This window comes from Myotis nattereri, assembly GCF_964212035.1.
Source record: "Myotis nattereri genome assembly, chromosome: 8".
Classification (NCBI taxonomy): Eukaryota; Metazoa; Chordata; class Mammalia; order Chiroptera; family Vespertilionidae; genus Myotis; species Myotis nattereri.
In genome coordinates this window covers 27,335,869-27,351,608 of record NC_138083.1, presented here as the reverse complement: position 1 = coordinate 27,351,608, position 15,740 = coordinate 27,335,869, and the positions used below count along the sequence as shown (strand labels likewise).

Sequence of the window (15,740 nt, the reverse complement as noted above, 5' to 3'; positions counted from 1 at the left end):
TTTCTCAAAGGATAACCTAGTTTAAAAAGCACAGGAAATATAAAATGACTGACTTACTATTATGGTTATATGGGCAGGTTATTTATTTTTGGCCAATATTTCTCAGCAGAAATAGACTGTGTTTTATTATTCTTCCAGTCTGGAGTTATATCTACTACTCCAAAAATCAACATTTGATGACATTAAATAATTCCTGCCCACAGAGGATACGTGAGTTCTCGCAATGTTTGGATACATATCAAATGAGCAGTACCTGGAATTCAAGTTCCACTAAAAGACACAATCTATTTTATATCTGCCTCTTTTTTCTCCCCACCATTTCCCTTGAATGACATACATTCCAGAAAGGCAGCAGCTTCTAAAGTCATTTCCCAAAGTGGTTTCCATGGATCACTGATAGATAATCCTTGACAGAAATATATACAGGAAAAAAAGTATGTGCTTCAGTGAAAAACTATGATTGTTTAGATGACGACCTTCCACGTTGTCTAATTTTTGTCTCTCATTGTCTTTGAACTATTTTAGAGCTCTCTAAGTTGTAGACATCTAATGGAAATGCAAAATAATTCTTGTCTGTAGGCAAGTGAAGTCAGTGCTGTCCTGTACAAGATCAATAGACTTCCCTTCCCCTCTTGTAGAAACTTCCCCTGAACATTCGTTTTATTTTATTTATTTATTTATTTTTTAAAAATATATTTTATTGATTTTTTACAGGGAAGAAGGGAGAGGGATAGAGAGTTAGAAACATCGATGAGAGAGATCGATCAGCTGCCTCCTGCACGCCCCCCACTGGGGATGTGCCCGCAACCAGGGTACATGCCCTTGACCAGAATCGAACCCGGGACCCTTGAGTCCGCAGGCCAACGCTCTATCCACTGAGCCAAACCGGTTCGGCTGAACATTCGTTTTAATACTCCTGATCCAGAAATGTGTCGTTCTTAAATCTGTTCTATCTAGTTCTCTCATTGATTACGTGGTAAATAAAATCTTGACTATATATTCACTTTTATATCTGCACTAGAGGCCCTATACACGAAGATTTGTGCAAGAATGGGCCTTCCTTCCCCTGGCTGCTGGCACCACCTTTGCTCTGGCACAGAGCTGCCTTTCTGCCTTCCTTCCAGCCCGGAGTCACCTTTCTGCCTTCCTACACTGCCCAGAGGCCCAGAGTGGCTGGGGCGTTTTGCCCCGCCATGACCACTCGGGGCCTGCATATGCAAATTAGCCCACCATCTTTGTTGCATTAATTTGCATACTCACTCTTGACTGGCTGGTGGGCATAATGAAGGTATGGTCAATTTGCATCTTTCTCTCTTATTAGTGTAGATGTGAGTCATCCTATCTAATAATAGACAAACATGGTAATTGACCTTACCTTCACTACACCTCCCATTGGCTAATCAGCACGATATACTAATTAACCACCAACAAAGATGGCGGCTAATTTGCATACTGCAGGCAAATCCCGCTGCGCTGCCCCACCTGGGGCTGGTGGCAGGGCGATCTCTAGCTGCTGGCCACCCCAGCGCGAGATCCTGGTCTGCCGTGTGTGGTCCAGGGCGGGCGGCAGCACGACCCTGAGCCTCTGCCCGCCCCAGAGCAGGATCTGGGCCTGTGGTGTGTGGGGCGGGGCGGGCGGGGCGGGAGGCAGCACAATCCTGACCCAGCTCGGGATCCGGGCCTGCCATCTGCAACCAGGGGAGATGGGGCAGACACCGCGGGATTGGGCATGCCCTCTGCCACCAGGGGAGTGGGCCTAAGCCAGCATATGGTTATCTCCCGAGGAGTCCCAGACTGTGAGAGGGCACAGGTTGGGCTGAGGGACCCGCCCCCTGCCAGTGCACAAATTTTTGTGCACCGGGCTTCTAGTTTTACATATAAATCTTAAAGATTATGCAAGTTTGGAAAAGGCTGGTAAAGAGAACAGGGCACTAAGCTGAGACCTGAGTTCTTTTTCAGACTAGTTTTTATTATGGAAAATGTCAAACAATCAAAAGTAAGAGAAAAGTACAGCGACCTTCCCTCCAGTTAACCATTATCTAGTTGCCAGCTCACAGCAAGCTCATTTCTTCCATCCTCTCTCCACAGCTTCCCATGGGATTTTTTTAAAGCAAATTCTAGACATCATATCAATTCATGTCTCTCAAAAAGATAAAGGCTTTTACAATAAAAGAAAATAGCCATGTATAATTATCATACCTAAAATTTAACAAAAAATTATTTAAATCGTTAACTATTCAGCTTTCATTCAAATTGCAACTTATTGACGAGTCATTTCCTGGCTCTGAACAGCACTCCTTTTTAATAGAGGCAAAATATCTAGAACCCCATTCATCTGAAGATGTATCTTCAGGGATATCTTGCTTTTATGCAGTGGTTGCCCTTCTAAAATAGTGAGCTTGGTCTGACATTTTAGAAATCAAACACTTGTTCAAATGCGCCACAATGAATTACTACTTTAAAAAAACCAGCAGCAAATAATTTTGATGAGCGTCTCACATTTATGTGTTTGTATATCTAGAGTTTAGGTGTCAGCTTTCCTAAAATGAGCCACTCCTTCACTATTAATCTGCTTCAAGAAGTCTTAGGAAATAGCTATACTTCAAAAGCACCAGCGATAACTAAAATTGGGGTTTCTAAATTTATCTTCAATGTCAGGAAGCTAAGAGGCATTCATTTAATATGCTTAGATTTGCTTCTGACATATACTAGTAAGCCAATAGAAAGTAATCTGGAATTAGGAGATGGAATTACCTTCACTATTAATGATTGAGAGCTGTCTTAAATCAGCCCACGCTAACAAGAATGTGGCCCTCTGGAGAAACTTTTATGTATAAAATTAAATTCATACAGAAAAACGAACAAACAAATATTAATCATTGCATACTCTTGTTCTGATGACATGGAGGAAAGAAGAAGGATGGAGAGAAAATTCTTCTCATGGTGGAGCAGTAAATGTAAGATTTTATTTTTTCTCTCTACACCCTTAAGGCTACTTTACTTCTGGGCAAACAGAAAGAATTGAATTAATATCACTAACTTGAGAACTAATTATAACACCTTTCAGTGAAATGTAAAACTTGCTGGAAGGAAGAAAACCATTTCATTTCTAGTTTTAGATTAAAGACTCAAAGGGTCAAACTCAGAGAGAAAAAAGGGGGAAGTGGAAAAGGAGGTGGTGAGCAAAAATATAGAGGCAACAAATTATATGGGCTGTGATTTATTATTTCATTTTAATGTGACAGAGACAATATATTAATTTATGAGTATTTGATGATCCCCCCTACCCCCTGTCCCCGGCAAGGAATGGCATAGCTGTATCCCATTTGTTTCTTTGCCCTCCTCCTTACCTTAGATCTTATTATGTGAATTCAGGTGGAGAGGAGGGAAAATAAAGTAAAAGATAAAAAGATTTGTAGCAGAAAAGGATGAGATTTATTTGTGACAGGAGAAAAAAACATGGCATGGAAGAAAAAGGAAGGAGAATGAAAAGTATTCGGAGAGGGGAAAGTTTGTGGGGGAAGAGAATGGAGAATGACAAAGAGGTGAAGGTTGAAGGCTAACCCCATGCACCCATGTAAGAGATAGTAGAAGGATAACAGAAATCAAGTGTGGCTTTTAAGAAGTATTAGTCTGGAAAAGGAACTGGGCTTTCCTTAGTATCTTTCTAGAACTAGAATTAATAATTTATGTTTCTGGTTTCTGGGCTGAGTTGTGTTGGTTAGAAAGACTGAACCACGTGGAGCCTCTGCATTTAGATGGGTCACTTTTGGGGGGCGCATCTCTAAGTCTTAGGATTTGTCATGTGACATCCAATTGCACCTTGAATTAAATTATCACCTGAGTTAGGAGTGCAATTTGGTATGAAGGCCAGACTCTTGGAACAATGAAAGAAAGAGTGGGTTCTTGAATTGACTCCAGAAAGTCGGAGCCATGTAGCTGAGGCTTTGCTGAAGTGAAAACTGTAATTGGAAGGAGAAGGAAAAATTGTTCCAATTTGGAAATCAGGCTGATGAAGTAACTATAATATATGCACTAGCAATTGCCTTTAAAAGAAAAAAATTGCCTTGTGAAATTGCAAAACGCACATTAATTTTAAGACAGATTCCATGGCCATCAAACTTCTTTGTAAATCCCATTGTCAACGGAATGAGCAGACCTGTCAACCCTGCTTGGAGCAAAGTTGCTGCCTTGCTCCTCTGGTGGGAACAGATTCATTCCAGGGGATCTGGCTGCTGCTGTGAAATCAACAAGAAGCAGACATTGGAAACACTGGAACAGGATAATTGCTCCCAGAAACTTGAGAAACTTGTGGTAAATACCACGCCAAAGAAAGGCCAAATAAAAAAATCCTGAGTTGTGATTTAAACATTGCCTATACAAACAAATAAAAAGATACCAGCATCTAACATACTGCACCAGGGGTCACTTATGAAGTCAAAGCTAGAAAAGGTGTCATTAATGTTATGGTCTTGAGAGCATGTGTCCATGAGAAGTAGGTGGCTGGAAGAATTTCTAAGGTGAACTGTCTACCAGCGGTGATGAGTCTTGGCAAATCTATTGGTTGGAGCAGGTAGGTGAGTGAATCAAGATTTGTTGGGTTTTAATCCTGAAGCAAGAGCTTCCTGAAATTCCACTATTGATTAAAAAGATCTAGGCTGAGATGGATGAAGAATGGATTGTAAGGGACTTAGGACCAGTTAATGGGGCTCACACCAGAGGTATTGAGCAGATTTAGGAAACTAGAGGTGATAGCAAAGATACTCTCCTGGGGTTCTTGTCCCAGCATCTATAACGGTTCAGGAAATCTGGAGAAGGCTGTGTGTAGATTAAATAGGAATCCAGAGACAAAGCATTTTTTTGAAAGGCATTTGGGGGTCAGAGGAGCTTAACTAAAGGAGCTAAATTCTAAGATCTTAAGTCTAAGGTCTTAAAGTCTCCTAGTTCCAGGACCCCATGCTTTTTATTAACACAACTTGTCCTGAGGTGAGGCAGAGAAATACAGTTCAGAGGCTTTACACAAGCATTGTCAGAATGGGGGAATTAGCCTATGGCTGTTCAGGTGTTTGGCCAGTAGGAGGCAATACCATGTAGATTAAGATGCCTTTTAGCTGTCTGGCAGCCAAGCAATAAACCCTTTTCAGGTTTGGGGAAATGCCATAAGCCATTCCCAGATGCAGCCCTGCTGTCATGCTGGAATTGGTTTCGGGCATACTCCATTTTAATGAAGTCTTTTCTCAGATAAGCAAAAATAGCACCCAAATCTTAGCAATTACAAGAGACAGCTCTTCTTGCAGATTGGGCACCAGTTTGCTTCTAATTCAGGGAGGTTTCCTGTGATGAGAGGAGATTTGAAAGAACCCAGCATGGCTGAGTCCATGGAGGGACAACCTTGGCTGCCCAGTCAGACTTGGAGGCTTGGACATGGCCAATGTTGGCTCCTGTTGTGGAGAAGAGGAGCATCTGGTGGTAGCCTCTACCTCAAGGGTGTCTGTCAGATGTCATCTTTCATTACAGGAAGAATGGGGACTAGAGAAGAGGAGTGGATATTCTTAGCAGGGGCACGGATTAAATACTAAATCTGACATGTTGGCCATCGGGGAGTTTTCCCGTTCTCTGTCTCCAATGTTTGCGGAAAGGACAATGATGAGTTGTGGCAGAGGCAGCTGCACCTGACGGGGATTTTGATCTGCCCAGAATAAACTAGGAAGCAGCAGATGGAAAGTGTAATAGGCACACAGGCACAATTTCTTTGACACCTGGGTATTCATGGCCTCTCTCTCACCTCACCTCTCAATCAAGGAGGATTATGGCAATATCACTGTGGTATGTACTACTTTCCTGGAGCTCTGTGGCATAACTGTACAGTGTGAAGAACCTTACAAGCCAAGATGGGGAATCTGTATCAGAAAGGATTTTTCTCCAGGAAGGATAAAAGCAGAGAGCTGGCAGGTAAGAGGAAACTAGAGGGGGAAACAGAGCAATTATGCCCACACTTTGGGACTACTAAAGAAAGTATTTCAGGGGTAGACTAAAGAATAAACGGGGGGATAATGCTGGCTTGATGAAGGGATGGCATTAAGCACTAAAAGAGGCTGAGAATGAAAGGAATACAAGGAAATTAATGTTTCCTTTTGATTGTTAGATTATGGTCCTTTGCATGCAACAATCCACTAAGTCAGAGCTATAGAAGCTCCAAGATTTATTTAGACCACAGAATCCTACCTCATAGCAAAGTAAAAAAAAATCAAGAGAACCCACCACTCAATTTAAGAACGCAATTTCCTCAACTCTCATTACCAAGTTACTTCCTTCCAGCATTTATGCTTGCTCCCAGGATCACATCATCCTGTTTCTAGAAGCTGGGTAGACTGAGGCTGAGCTATGGGGGCCTGGTTACTTATGGCTCATCCTGTGGATCCTATCAGAGATCCAACTCAACCAACGAGTTTTCACATGCCCTCCCATTCTTAGCCAATCCTTGTCCCTTCAGCCAAAGCTCTCAAAAGCATCACTCAGGCTCTGTAACACACTGTCCACCCCTCCTCCTAGAAACAGCAGATGCCTTCAGGAGAAAGGCAGCCCCAAACACCAGGACCACATTCCTGATCTTTCCAACTCTAGATCCTGGCCTGAGAACCTGGGCATCCATTATCTTTTCAACTCTGATGCCTTTAAGAACTTTATTAATGGATGTGGATTTCCCTTACTCCCACTGTAAAGATGAGTCACAGAGAAGTTAGGTACCTTGACTAACTTACCACTGACAAATGGTAGACCCGGGATTCAATCCCAGGGAGACCTGGGCTATATCTGTTTCTTAAGCATCTTCCCTTTGTAAGGGTGATCTACGTTTCTCTCTGGTAATGCAAGTACAAATCTTGGAAAATCCTAAGGAATATATTTCTAACATTTCAGGATTTCCTCCAAATATTATTATTAGTAAAGTAGTCCTTGGAAAGTCCCATAATCAGAGGATTTAAAGGGCTAGCCAAGAACTGGAAACACTCTACATGTCTGTCAATTAATTCTGTAGAGTGAATAAACAAAGTGATAAATATTCATTAAGTGAAATTCTACACACCATTAGAAAGGATTGAACTATGATTCACACAGCAAGGATGAACCTGAAACACATTATTGTGAGGAAAGAAGTACCTTATTTTATTGTGTTTTATGTTCCCTCTTTCATGGTTTTAATACATTTTAAGTTTAAAGTTTTTATCTGACGGTATTATTCCAAAGTGTGGGGCAAGTCTAATCTTGATCTCTGATGGATAGTTTGTGTGTGTAATTGGTGACTTTGGATTGCGAGTTCATCTTAGTGGGGCTTTATAGGAATTTTTATACCAGATTGACAGTGTTTTCAATAGCAGGTAGTTTTGTGCTTGCCTCCGCTAATATTCCCCCGTCCTCTGTTAGCATTTTGATGAGTATTTCTTGGTTTGGAGGCAATGAAGCTAGTGTACATTCAAACTTCCATTTGTGTAAGGCCAGGCCCATATGATTTCTCAGGGAAGACTCCTATTTTTCAACACAAACACCAGGCCAAGACAGAGGAGCTTTCTTGTCATTTCCACGTGCTAAGAAGGCATTTTTGTTTGTTTGTTTCACTAAGGATGTAGCTGGGAATTTTACACAATTTCAGCTCCATTCTCCCACCTTGTTACAGTCAAGACTTTGCATCCTACACCTATGTGGCAGATAAAACATACACTCCCTGGTTCCCTAGGGCAGCAGCTCTCCACCACTTCTACTAGGGCAGGCCCAGGACCAGGGCTCTTTACTGGCCTCGTGGTTGCAGGCTCCTGTGAATTTTTTTCTTTTAAGGTCAGCTCTGCCTTAAAAAAAAAAAGTGTCAGTTACACTTTAGCCAACATTTCTAGTGTTTGTAGTGGGAGGTTTTCAATTTTGCTGCTCCAGAATATTTGTTGTTAAATAAGTTTCAGAAATGCTAAAGCCCTCCTTGAAGGTTCCATATCATTAGCCTACGAAAAGGCCAACAGTTTAACCCTTGTTGGAACAATGTACATTGAGATCTCTCCTGACTTGGATTTACCCTAAATCACTACTTTGTTTGCATATTATGAATTAGGCAGGTCTCCTTGCTCTAGAATAGTCCGGAGCTTAGCTGTTTCCTGAAGCCACTGCTTTAACCTGTCGCTAGGACTGTGTTGTACTCACAGGACAGGGGGCTTATCTTTCTGCTACAGCATGAGAGTAGACCTTCACTTTTAAAACAAATGCCAATATTATTCACATACGTTAAAAAGCATTGAAGGAAAAGAAATCACCCTATTTTGTGCCACTTAAAAGGACATTTGTTCTTTTAAGAGGTAACACTTTTCTAGTCAGTAGAATACACACGCTGAAGGAGGGTCAGATGACTTGGTGCTATAGTTTAATCATGTGGCTTTGCCCATAGCTGTTTCCTATTCATGAAGTAGTCAACAACTTGAAGTCTTAGAACACTCTGTACAATATTATTAGACAAAATCGTTAACAGTCAATGGTCAACCCATAACATGCTGGTTTCTAATGCTATTTATTAGATTGAGACTCATGCTTAGAATTTACTGCACAGAGAGCTAGAGTTTGAAGAATAATCCCATAGCATGACAACTCCATAATTTAATGAGCCTAGCAGTTGGTCCCTTTGGGGCACAAATGTGCTCTGTGTTTATCCTATTGTCTCTACTCCAGTAACTAATTATAATAAATAATTTTAGGAATTATATGCCCTGCCAGTAACAGAACACAAAGAATTCTGATGGCATCTTTCCAAAGGGTAATTTTTAGATTAACATGATTAATCAGATGTCTATTAACTAGAATCACACTTAGGGAGATTTATGAAGCCTATCAATTACTGACTTCAATATATGCTGATTTCAAAGATATTAAAATGGGAGGTAGAGCTCATGCAAAGATTAATTGGAAACTATGCCTCCATCACTCCCCTCTACAAAAGGAAAATTAAGTTCAGAATCTACCCTAGTGGCTCCACAAAGAACCTTCCATTGAGATGAATGCTAGTCCTATTTCTCCACGTGTGCATCTCAAAGGTTGCTTGTGTGCATCTGAGGGATCCCAAGTCCATCTCTGCCTCAATTCCTAATCTTGCCCTCTGGTCATGTTACCACCAAACCCTCAGTCTAGCTCAGGTTTCTTTTTTATAAACTCACATAGCATCTCTTAAGTTTTCCAGTTGGAACTCTTATCCCACTTATTAATGTCCATCTTCCCAAGTAAAATATAAATTCTATGGGAGCATATCATTCACAATTGAAAACTCTAGGATCCTGCAGACCAGTAATGGTCTAGTCCACGTGGGCATTTGTACTGCTATTTCTCAGGAGCTTACCCTTGTGAGGCACTCGGGTTACAAAGGTAGGGAAGATGAAGTCACTGTGGCTGAGATGGCATATCCCAGCCTCTCTTTAAGTTAGGTGTGACCCTGTGACTAAGTCCTCTCATAGGAAATGTGATCAGAAATGGTGCGTGTGTGCCTCTTGGCAGCCTACCCTTTCACCTCTGAGTGCTCCTCCATGCACTCTTTCCTTCTGACTGGTTGGGATGAAGGTGACCACAGTCACCTTAGAAACCACAGAGAACAGAGCCTCCCTTGGCCTGGATCCTAGAAAAACCTTCCTGAAGCATGGCCACTACCCCCTGGAATGGCTGAGTTGGACTAGGTGAGACAGTAACACCATTCTTTTTCTTAAAGGCCCTGAAATTTGGGGGTCTGTTAACACAGCCTACACTAGTCTAATACAGTATCAACCTCAGGTTCACGTTCTAAGAAAGAACTCCAGTTACTGTGGAATATGATCCAAAGAGCCTTCAGCACCGGGATAAGGCAGGGAGTTGCATTGTAACTCCGTGTCATTGGCTTCAAAAGCTACAGGTTTTGCTCCCACCAAGGATGTGCGGACCAAGTTCAGGTAGGCTGCGACACTGCAAAATGGATATTTTTTCACTATCTAGGCTAGTATGTATTCTGAGCCAGCTTCTCTGGGGGAGGGAACTCAGTGGTATGGAAATCTAACCATCTTCTTTGTGTTATACACCCTTCCATTGTTTTTCAAGAGTGAGCATTTTCATCTCCACTGTTCTAGTGCCCGGGGGTTGTAAGTGTCACCTCTCCTTTGTGCTTTCCACTGCCTCAGTGCCCGGAAGGCTGGGGTGCAGACCAATCATCTCAGTGCCACCCGCTCCAGCCTGGCCACCCCCAGACCTCAGGACAGAAGGAGACCCGAGAGGCAAGGGCACTGAGATTCTATAGACAACGCAATGGCTGTGACCAGGAGCCCTGTGATGGCTCCTCCTTTGTTTTGTGCACTTTCCAGAGCAGCTAAAGGCACATGGTGTGGGTTTCACCAAGTCAAGGAGAAGAGGATAAAGAGGAAAAATGAACAGACTGGATGGGGGATGGACGCAGAGGAGAACTTTTTTAACACAGTAATCTTTTTTCACTCCCTAGGCCAATGATGGCGAACCTTTTGGGCTCGGCGTGTCAGCATTGAAAAACCCTAACTTAACTCTGGTGCCGTGTCACATATAGAAATTTTTTGATATTTGCAACCATAGTAAAACAAAGATTTATATTTTTGATATTTATTTCATATATTTAAATGCCATTTAACAAAGAAAAATCAACCAAAAAAATGAGTTCGCGTGTCACCTCTGACACGCGTGTCACAGGTTCACCATCACTGGCCTAGGCAAACAACTCTTGTGAAAACAGTTACATGAAAAACAATGGATGGTTTTGTTTTTACTTAGCACTATCATAGGTTTTGAGGCAAATGGAAATTTACATAAAATGAAAACACAGGATCAAGGATTATGTACAATTCTGTGATTAAGGTGCTTTGCAATTCAGGCAACGTTCTGCTAGAAACTCCTATCTTGGTTCCAGTTGCTGCAGATACTATTTGAGGAGGCAAAGAATAAATACATGGATGAAGAGGAAAATAATTAAGTACCGTGGGCTAAATAATCAAGACTATTACAAGGAATATAAATAATAAATTTATAATGTATTGCAATACAAATAAGAAGTATTTTCAGTATAAAAATTGCATTTGCACAAATAAGCTATTTAGTAACAAATACAATTACACTATATTGGAAACAAGTCAAAGGTGTACCTAGTATGTCACACATATACAAGTACAATGTCACAGTACACAGGAAACTTTACTGAGAATAAGCCACCTGAAGGCCAAGTCCTGGTCTGAAGCTGTCACGGGCCTTTCAACAGAACCTCCTGGTTCCGGAAAGCTGTTCACAAGCTGTTGGAGGTTCATCAGACTTGATGACTCCACGTTGGTTGCAAGACAAGCTGTAACCTCAGGAGAATCAAAGCGTAGGACTGAGGTAAAGAGACACTAAACAAGGAACTTTTCTGTTGGCACAAAGGATGTGAATACTTTCCAAAATGTTGTCATATTTAACAGGATGGGTCTACCACACATTTATAACACTGGCAGAAATAACACTTCGACACGGAGATAAGGGACAGACAGACATTGATACATTAGCAAAAGCACCAATCTCCTTTCTCTCACTTCAAGCCAATTTAAGGTGCTGAAATCTCAGGTGTACCCTGACTTGTCTACCTTTTATTGACTCTTTAATGTTTCCCATCCTTCACTCTTGACTCGGTAATACAGTAACAGTAAATACTTCCCCTGAAAGATATTTTTATTATCTACTCCGAAGGTATTACAGGATGCAGGCTTACATATGCCCAAATCATGTAGCAACACCAGAGCTATCAACAGATTTGGGCCATAAATAAATAAAAATGTGGCTTTCTCCAGTGTCAAAAGCCAACCTGGCCAACGCTTGTTTGCTACCTCAATATAAGATCGCTAAGCAAGTTGGGTAGTGGAACAGGCTAGGAAGAGATGTAATAAAGGAAACTAAGAAAAAGCTAGGTAGAAGGTGCCTCATTGATGAAAAGGCACCTGCTCCAACTACTCAGTTACTTTTAATTCACCTGGTTTTGATTTATACAAAATACTACTGTGTAAGTAAATACCTGATACTACAATATAGGAAAGCATGGCTAATGTTTACTTTTAAAATGAAAATCCTGTTTACATGCACTTGACTCCTGGAATAAATATAAGAAATATCCTTAAAATCCCATTGAAATGTTAATTTCAAATTATTTTAGGTTGACTTTTTGCCTTTAGTTTTACATTCAGTCAGTACTGAAAACAACGTAAAGGCCTCAGGTGGAAAGAAATGAAATTAGTTGAGTATTTATCAGACCACTTGGTAAAAACCCCATCTTTTGCCAGGATATTGAAAAACAGGAAAAACAGGGGGGGAAAAAATGGTTTGCATAGCCAGACTTTTAAACTTCTAATGAATTTTCTTCTCCAAGATGCTTTTCTTTGCTCACTCCATTTTTTTAAAGTATTGCTGAGAAATATATATATATATACACACACATAAAATTTGGGGTCCGACTGGAAATTGGCCTTACATTTCTAAAAAGTCAAAGCAGATTTCATTCCCACCTCTCTAGTCAAATATTCCACTTGAAAAAAAAAATGATGTTATTACAAAGGAGGGGAGCTTATACAGAAAAGCCAAACTGAATCCTTTCTTAGTCTGTAGCTCTGAACTTGAGCTTAATGATCTTTGAAAACTCAATTCAGCTGATTGTAAGAGGAGGAAATCCAGTGCCGGAGGGCATGCCCAGCTCAGCAATGATCCAGAAAAGCTTCCGGGGATCAGGGAGAGGGAGCCGCCACCATCAGAACGACTGCATTTTGGGTTAAGATGTATCAGAGACCTACCTTACGGAAGGAAAGAAAATGAGCAAATTCAAGATTTTCCTAGCCCCTCAGTTTTCTGATGGCCTCTAACTTGAGGTTGTGTTGCTGTCTGAAGAGAAAAACTATTATTGGTGACTCTTTTTGGGGGGGGTTCAGGGGGGGTTGTCAAACCATCTTATTGAGGGTCTTTGGGGAAGGGTTGAAGGGCTGGTAGGACAAAGAGATCCGATGTCCTTGGTCTGGTCAGGATCTCCCCAGCTTCATAGCTGCCAAAAGCTGGTGACTCTTTCTTATTTTGGGGGGCAATCCTCACCCGAGGATATTTTTCTATTGACTTTTAGAAAGGGGGGAGGGGGAGAGACAGAGAGAAACACATCCATGTGAGAGACACATCAATTGGTTGCCTCCCGCAAGAGCTCTGACTAGAACACATCCATGTGGGAACCTACAACTGAGGTACAGGCCCTAGACCAGAATTGAACCTGTGACCCTTCAGTCTGTGGGCTGACACCCTATCCACTGAGCCAAAACAGCTAGGGCAAAAAATCTGGTGACTCTCATGCTGCAGGATGAGGCTGTCAGGTAACTGAATTGGAAAGATGAAAAATAACCATCTCTAAAAATTAGATTCTGGCAGAATAAAAACCCCTTTTGTGTAAATTTGCAACAGGCTCATTCAAGCACAGAAAGAGAGCAAGTTTCAGAACCGCTCCCTCCCTCCAATGATTCCGTGTTCAAAGTTAATGGAAGAAAAGGGTTATCTAAACAGCCAGATAAGAGTACACTGCATATTTCTTTCTTAAAACGACAGAAACTTTTAAATTTCATAAGCCTTCACTACTTATGATTCTGTCTGGACCCAAGGGGTGTCGAATCAACTTTAGCCATCTTTCATAAGGTTTGGAATCTAATTTGATGGATTTATTCTAAAACATAAATCAGGTAAGGCAGAAGTAGATGGATGGATTTTTTAAAAGAAATTGGGCCTCCTGGGTACTTTTAGTAGATTGAGCACTGAGAGATTTACAGGGATAAAATTCTTTACAAGATTAAGAAAGAAGGAAATGAAACCAAATCTTTCATTTCCAGATACTCACTTTCATTAATTCTTTCACCAAAAGCACATCACTGAAGGAGAACCAGAAATGTTCAGTTATTATTAAAGTGGTTCAAGGCCAGGGAACCCCTTGAGATGAAAACAAAACAACACAGTATTCAAGTTTTCGTCACAAGACTACCTTGTATGGCAAGACTTAGGGGACTTCCGGATCGGGAAGGACTATTGCTGAAGGGACTTTTGGGAAAAAAAAATTACTCCATTTTGGCAAAACACAACAAAATTGTCTCCTGTAAAATCCCTACCACTTTTTGAATCCCCAAAGGTTACAATAATTCATTTGAGCTGCTTGGCAGTCCACCTTCATGGGCTGCGGTTTTTGATTAACTAAACCCTTAAATCCACTAAACGCAGCTGATGTCTCACTAGGAAGCATTGGGAAGTGTGGGGAGCTGCAGGCTGTTGGCAGGACAACTGGAAATGGGACAGGTAAGAAATAAGACATAACAATGGAAATTTAAAGTCAAGACAACTGCCAAGCTCTTTTCTACAATAATCCAGGGCCCGCTCCATTTCTCTCTCTAAAAAAGTGACCCGGTACTATGGTGCCTGATGTTTCTTATAGTTTGACAAAAGTAACTTCTTAACACAGCAGAAGCAAGACTTCTGCTACACATAAGGATGCACAGGCTGCTTTGCTTTCACTTTATGGGGCCTGCCGCCTTGTCAATGAACAGTCCTCACGAGGGCTGGGCATCGCTACCTCTGGTCAAAACTCTCTCGCCCCAAGTGGATGCATGTGTGCCCATCCCAAATCCCCAAGCATATCCGAACACCACGCATTCTGATTGTCATGCTTGAAGGAGTCTCATTAATATACATTAAGCTTAATGCCGAGACTACATGACTAAGGTGGATTTTTAAGAGAAGCTTGCTCGGGAAACAAGGAGGATTTTGGTTTAGACTGCAGACAGAGGGAAGCCGGCACACTCCTCTGCTCTTTGTTCTTGGAAATAGTCTGTGAACCTAAGGTCCCTTATCAGCATGCTGGCTTTTGCGCTGCCTCACTGTGTCTTCCTTGTCAGATGGACGGGGCTGCCCAGGGGCATCTTCCTTAGTCTCATTGGGTTCTCTTTCCTCCAGGGGCTCCCTCGGGGGCCCCTGGTCCTGGGTGTCACTCGTCTCCTCATCCGCACCAGCAGCCAGGTTGTCCTCCTCCTCTTCTTCCTCTGGTTCGTCCTCATCACCAAAGTCTTCTTTCTCTTCCTCGTCGTCTACAAGGCTGTCCTTGTTTTCTTCTTCGTTTGAGTCATCTTTTTCGTCCTCTGCATCCAGCAACTGTTCAGCCCTATGAGCCTCCTCTGACTTCCGACTCTGCTCTGTGGAGGAAAGAGAGGGGAACGGCCTCTGAATAAACAATGGTCACTCAGCAGTCAAACTGGCTGTGGAATAAAGAAAGGAGGGCACACGACAGTCTTCTCCACCTTGAAGCTGTTACTGCCCAGGACAGATCTCTAGTTGGTGTCCTAGCCCAGCCCAGGAGGGCAAAGGTTCCCTCAGGCTTTGTATTTTGTACCTTGTAGAACCTGGCTCAGTGACCTACTCACTAGCAGTGGTAACTTATTCACCATATGACAAGCTGAGCCAATCAGAGTGCTCCCAGCAGTTTCTGCCAGAGTGCGGAGGAAAAGCTCTCACTTTCTACAGTGATTGCTACCGCTCTTGACAGACACTGAAATCAGTCACATGGGAGCACAATCTAACATCCCTGAGCTGTGCTTGAAGCTAGAACAACCCTGGGCTTTCAGTTGTGTGTGTTAAATACATTTTCCTTTTTCCCCAAATTGCTTTAAATTGGCTTTCTGTTACTTCTAAGAATTCTAAGG

General features: G+C 41.9%; 1 protein-coding gene across 1 annotated transcript in view; it reads right to left on the bottom strand.

Moving 5' to 3' along the window:
- Positions 1-12,429: 12,429 nt before the first annotated feature.
- Positions 12,430-15,740, bottom strand: part of TMX4 (thioredoxin related transmembrane protein 4) — a 37,366-nt gene continuing 34,055 nt past the window's right edge. Inside the window, exon 8 of the mRNA XM_081097234.1 lies at positions 12,430-15,233. Within this exon, the coding sequence (XP_080953360.1) occupies positions 14,881-15,233 (353 nt within the window). The 3' untranslated portion in view covers positions 12,430-14,880. The remainder of the gene's footprint in view (positions 15,234-15,740) is intronic.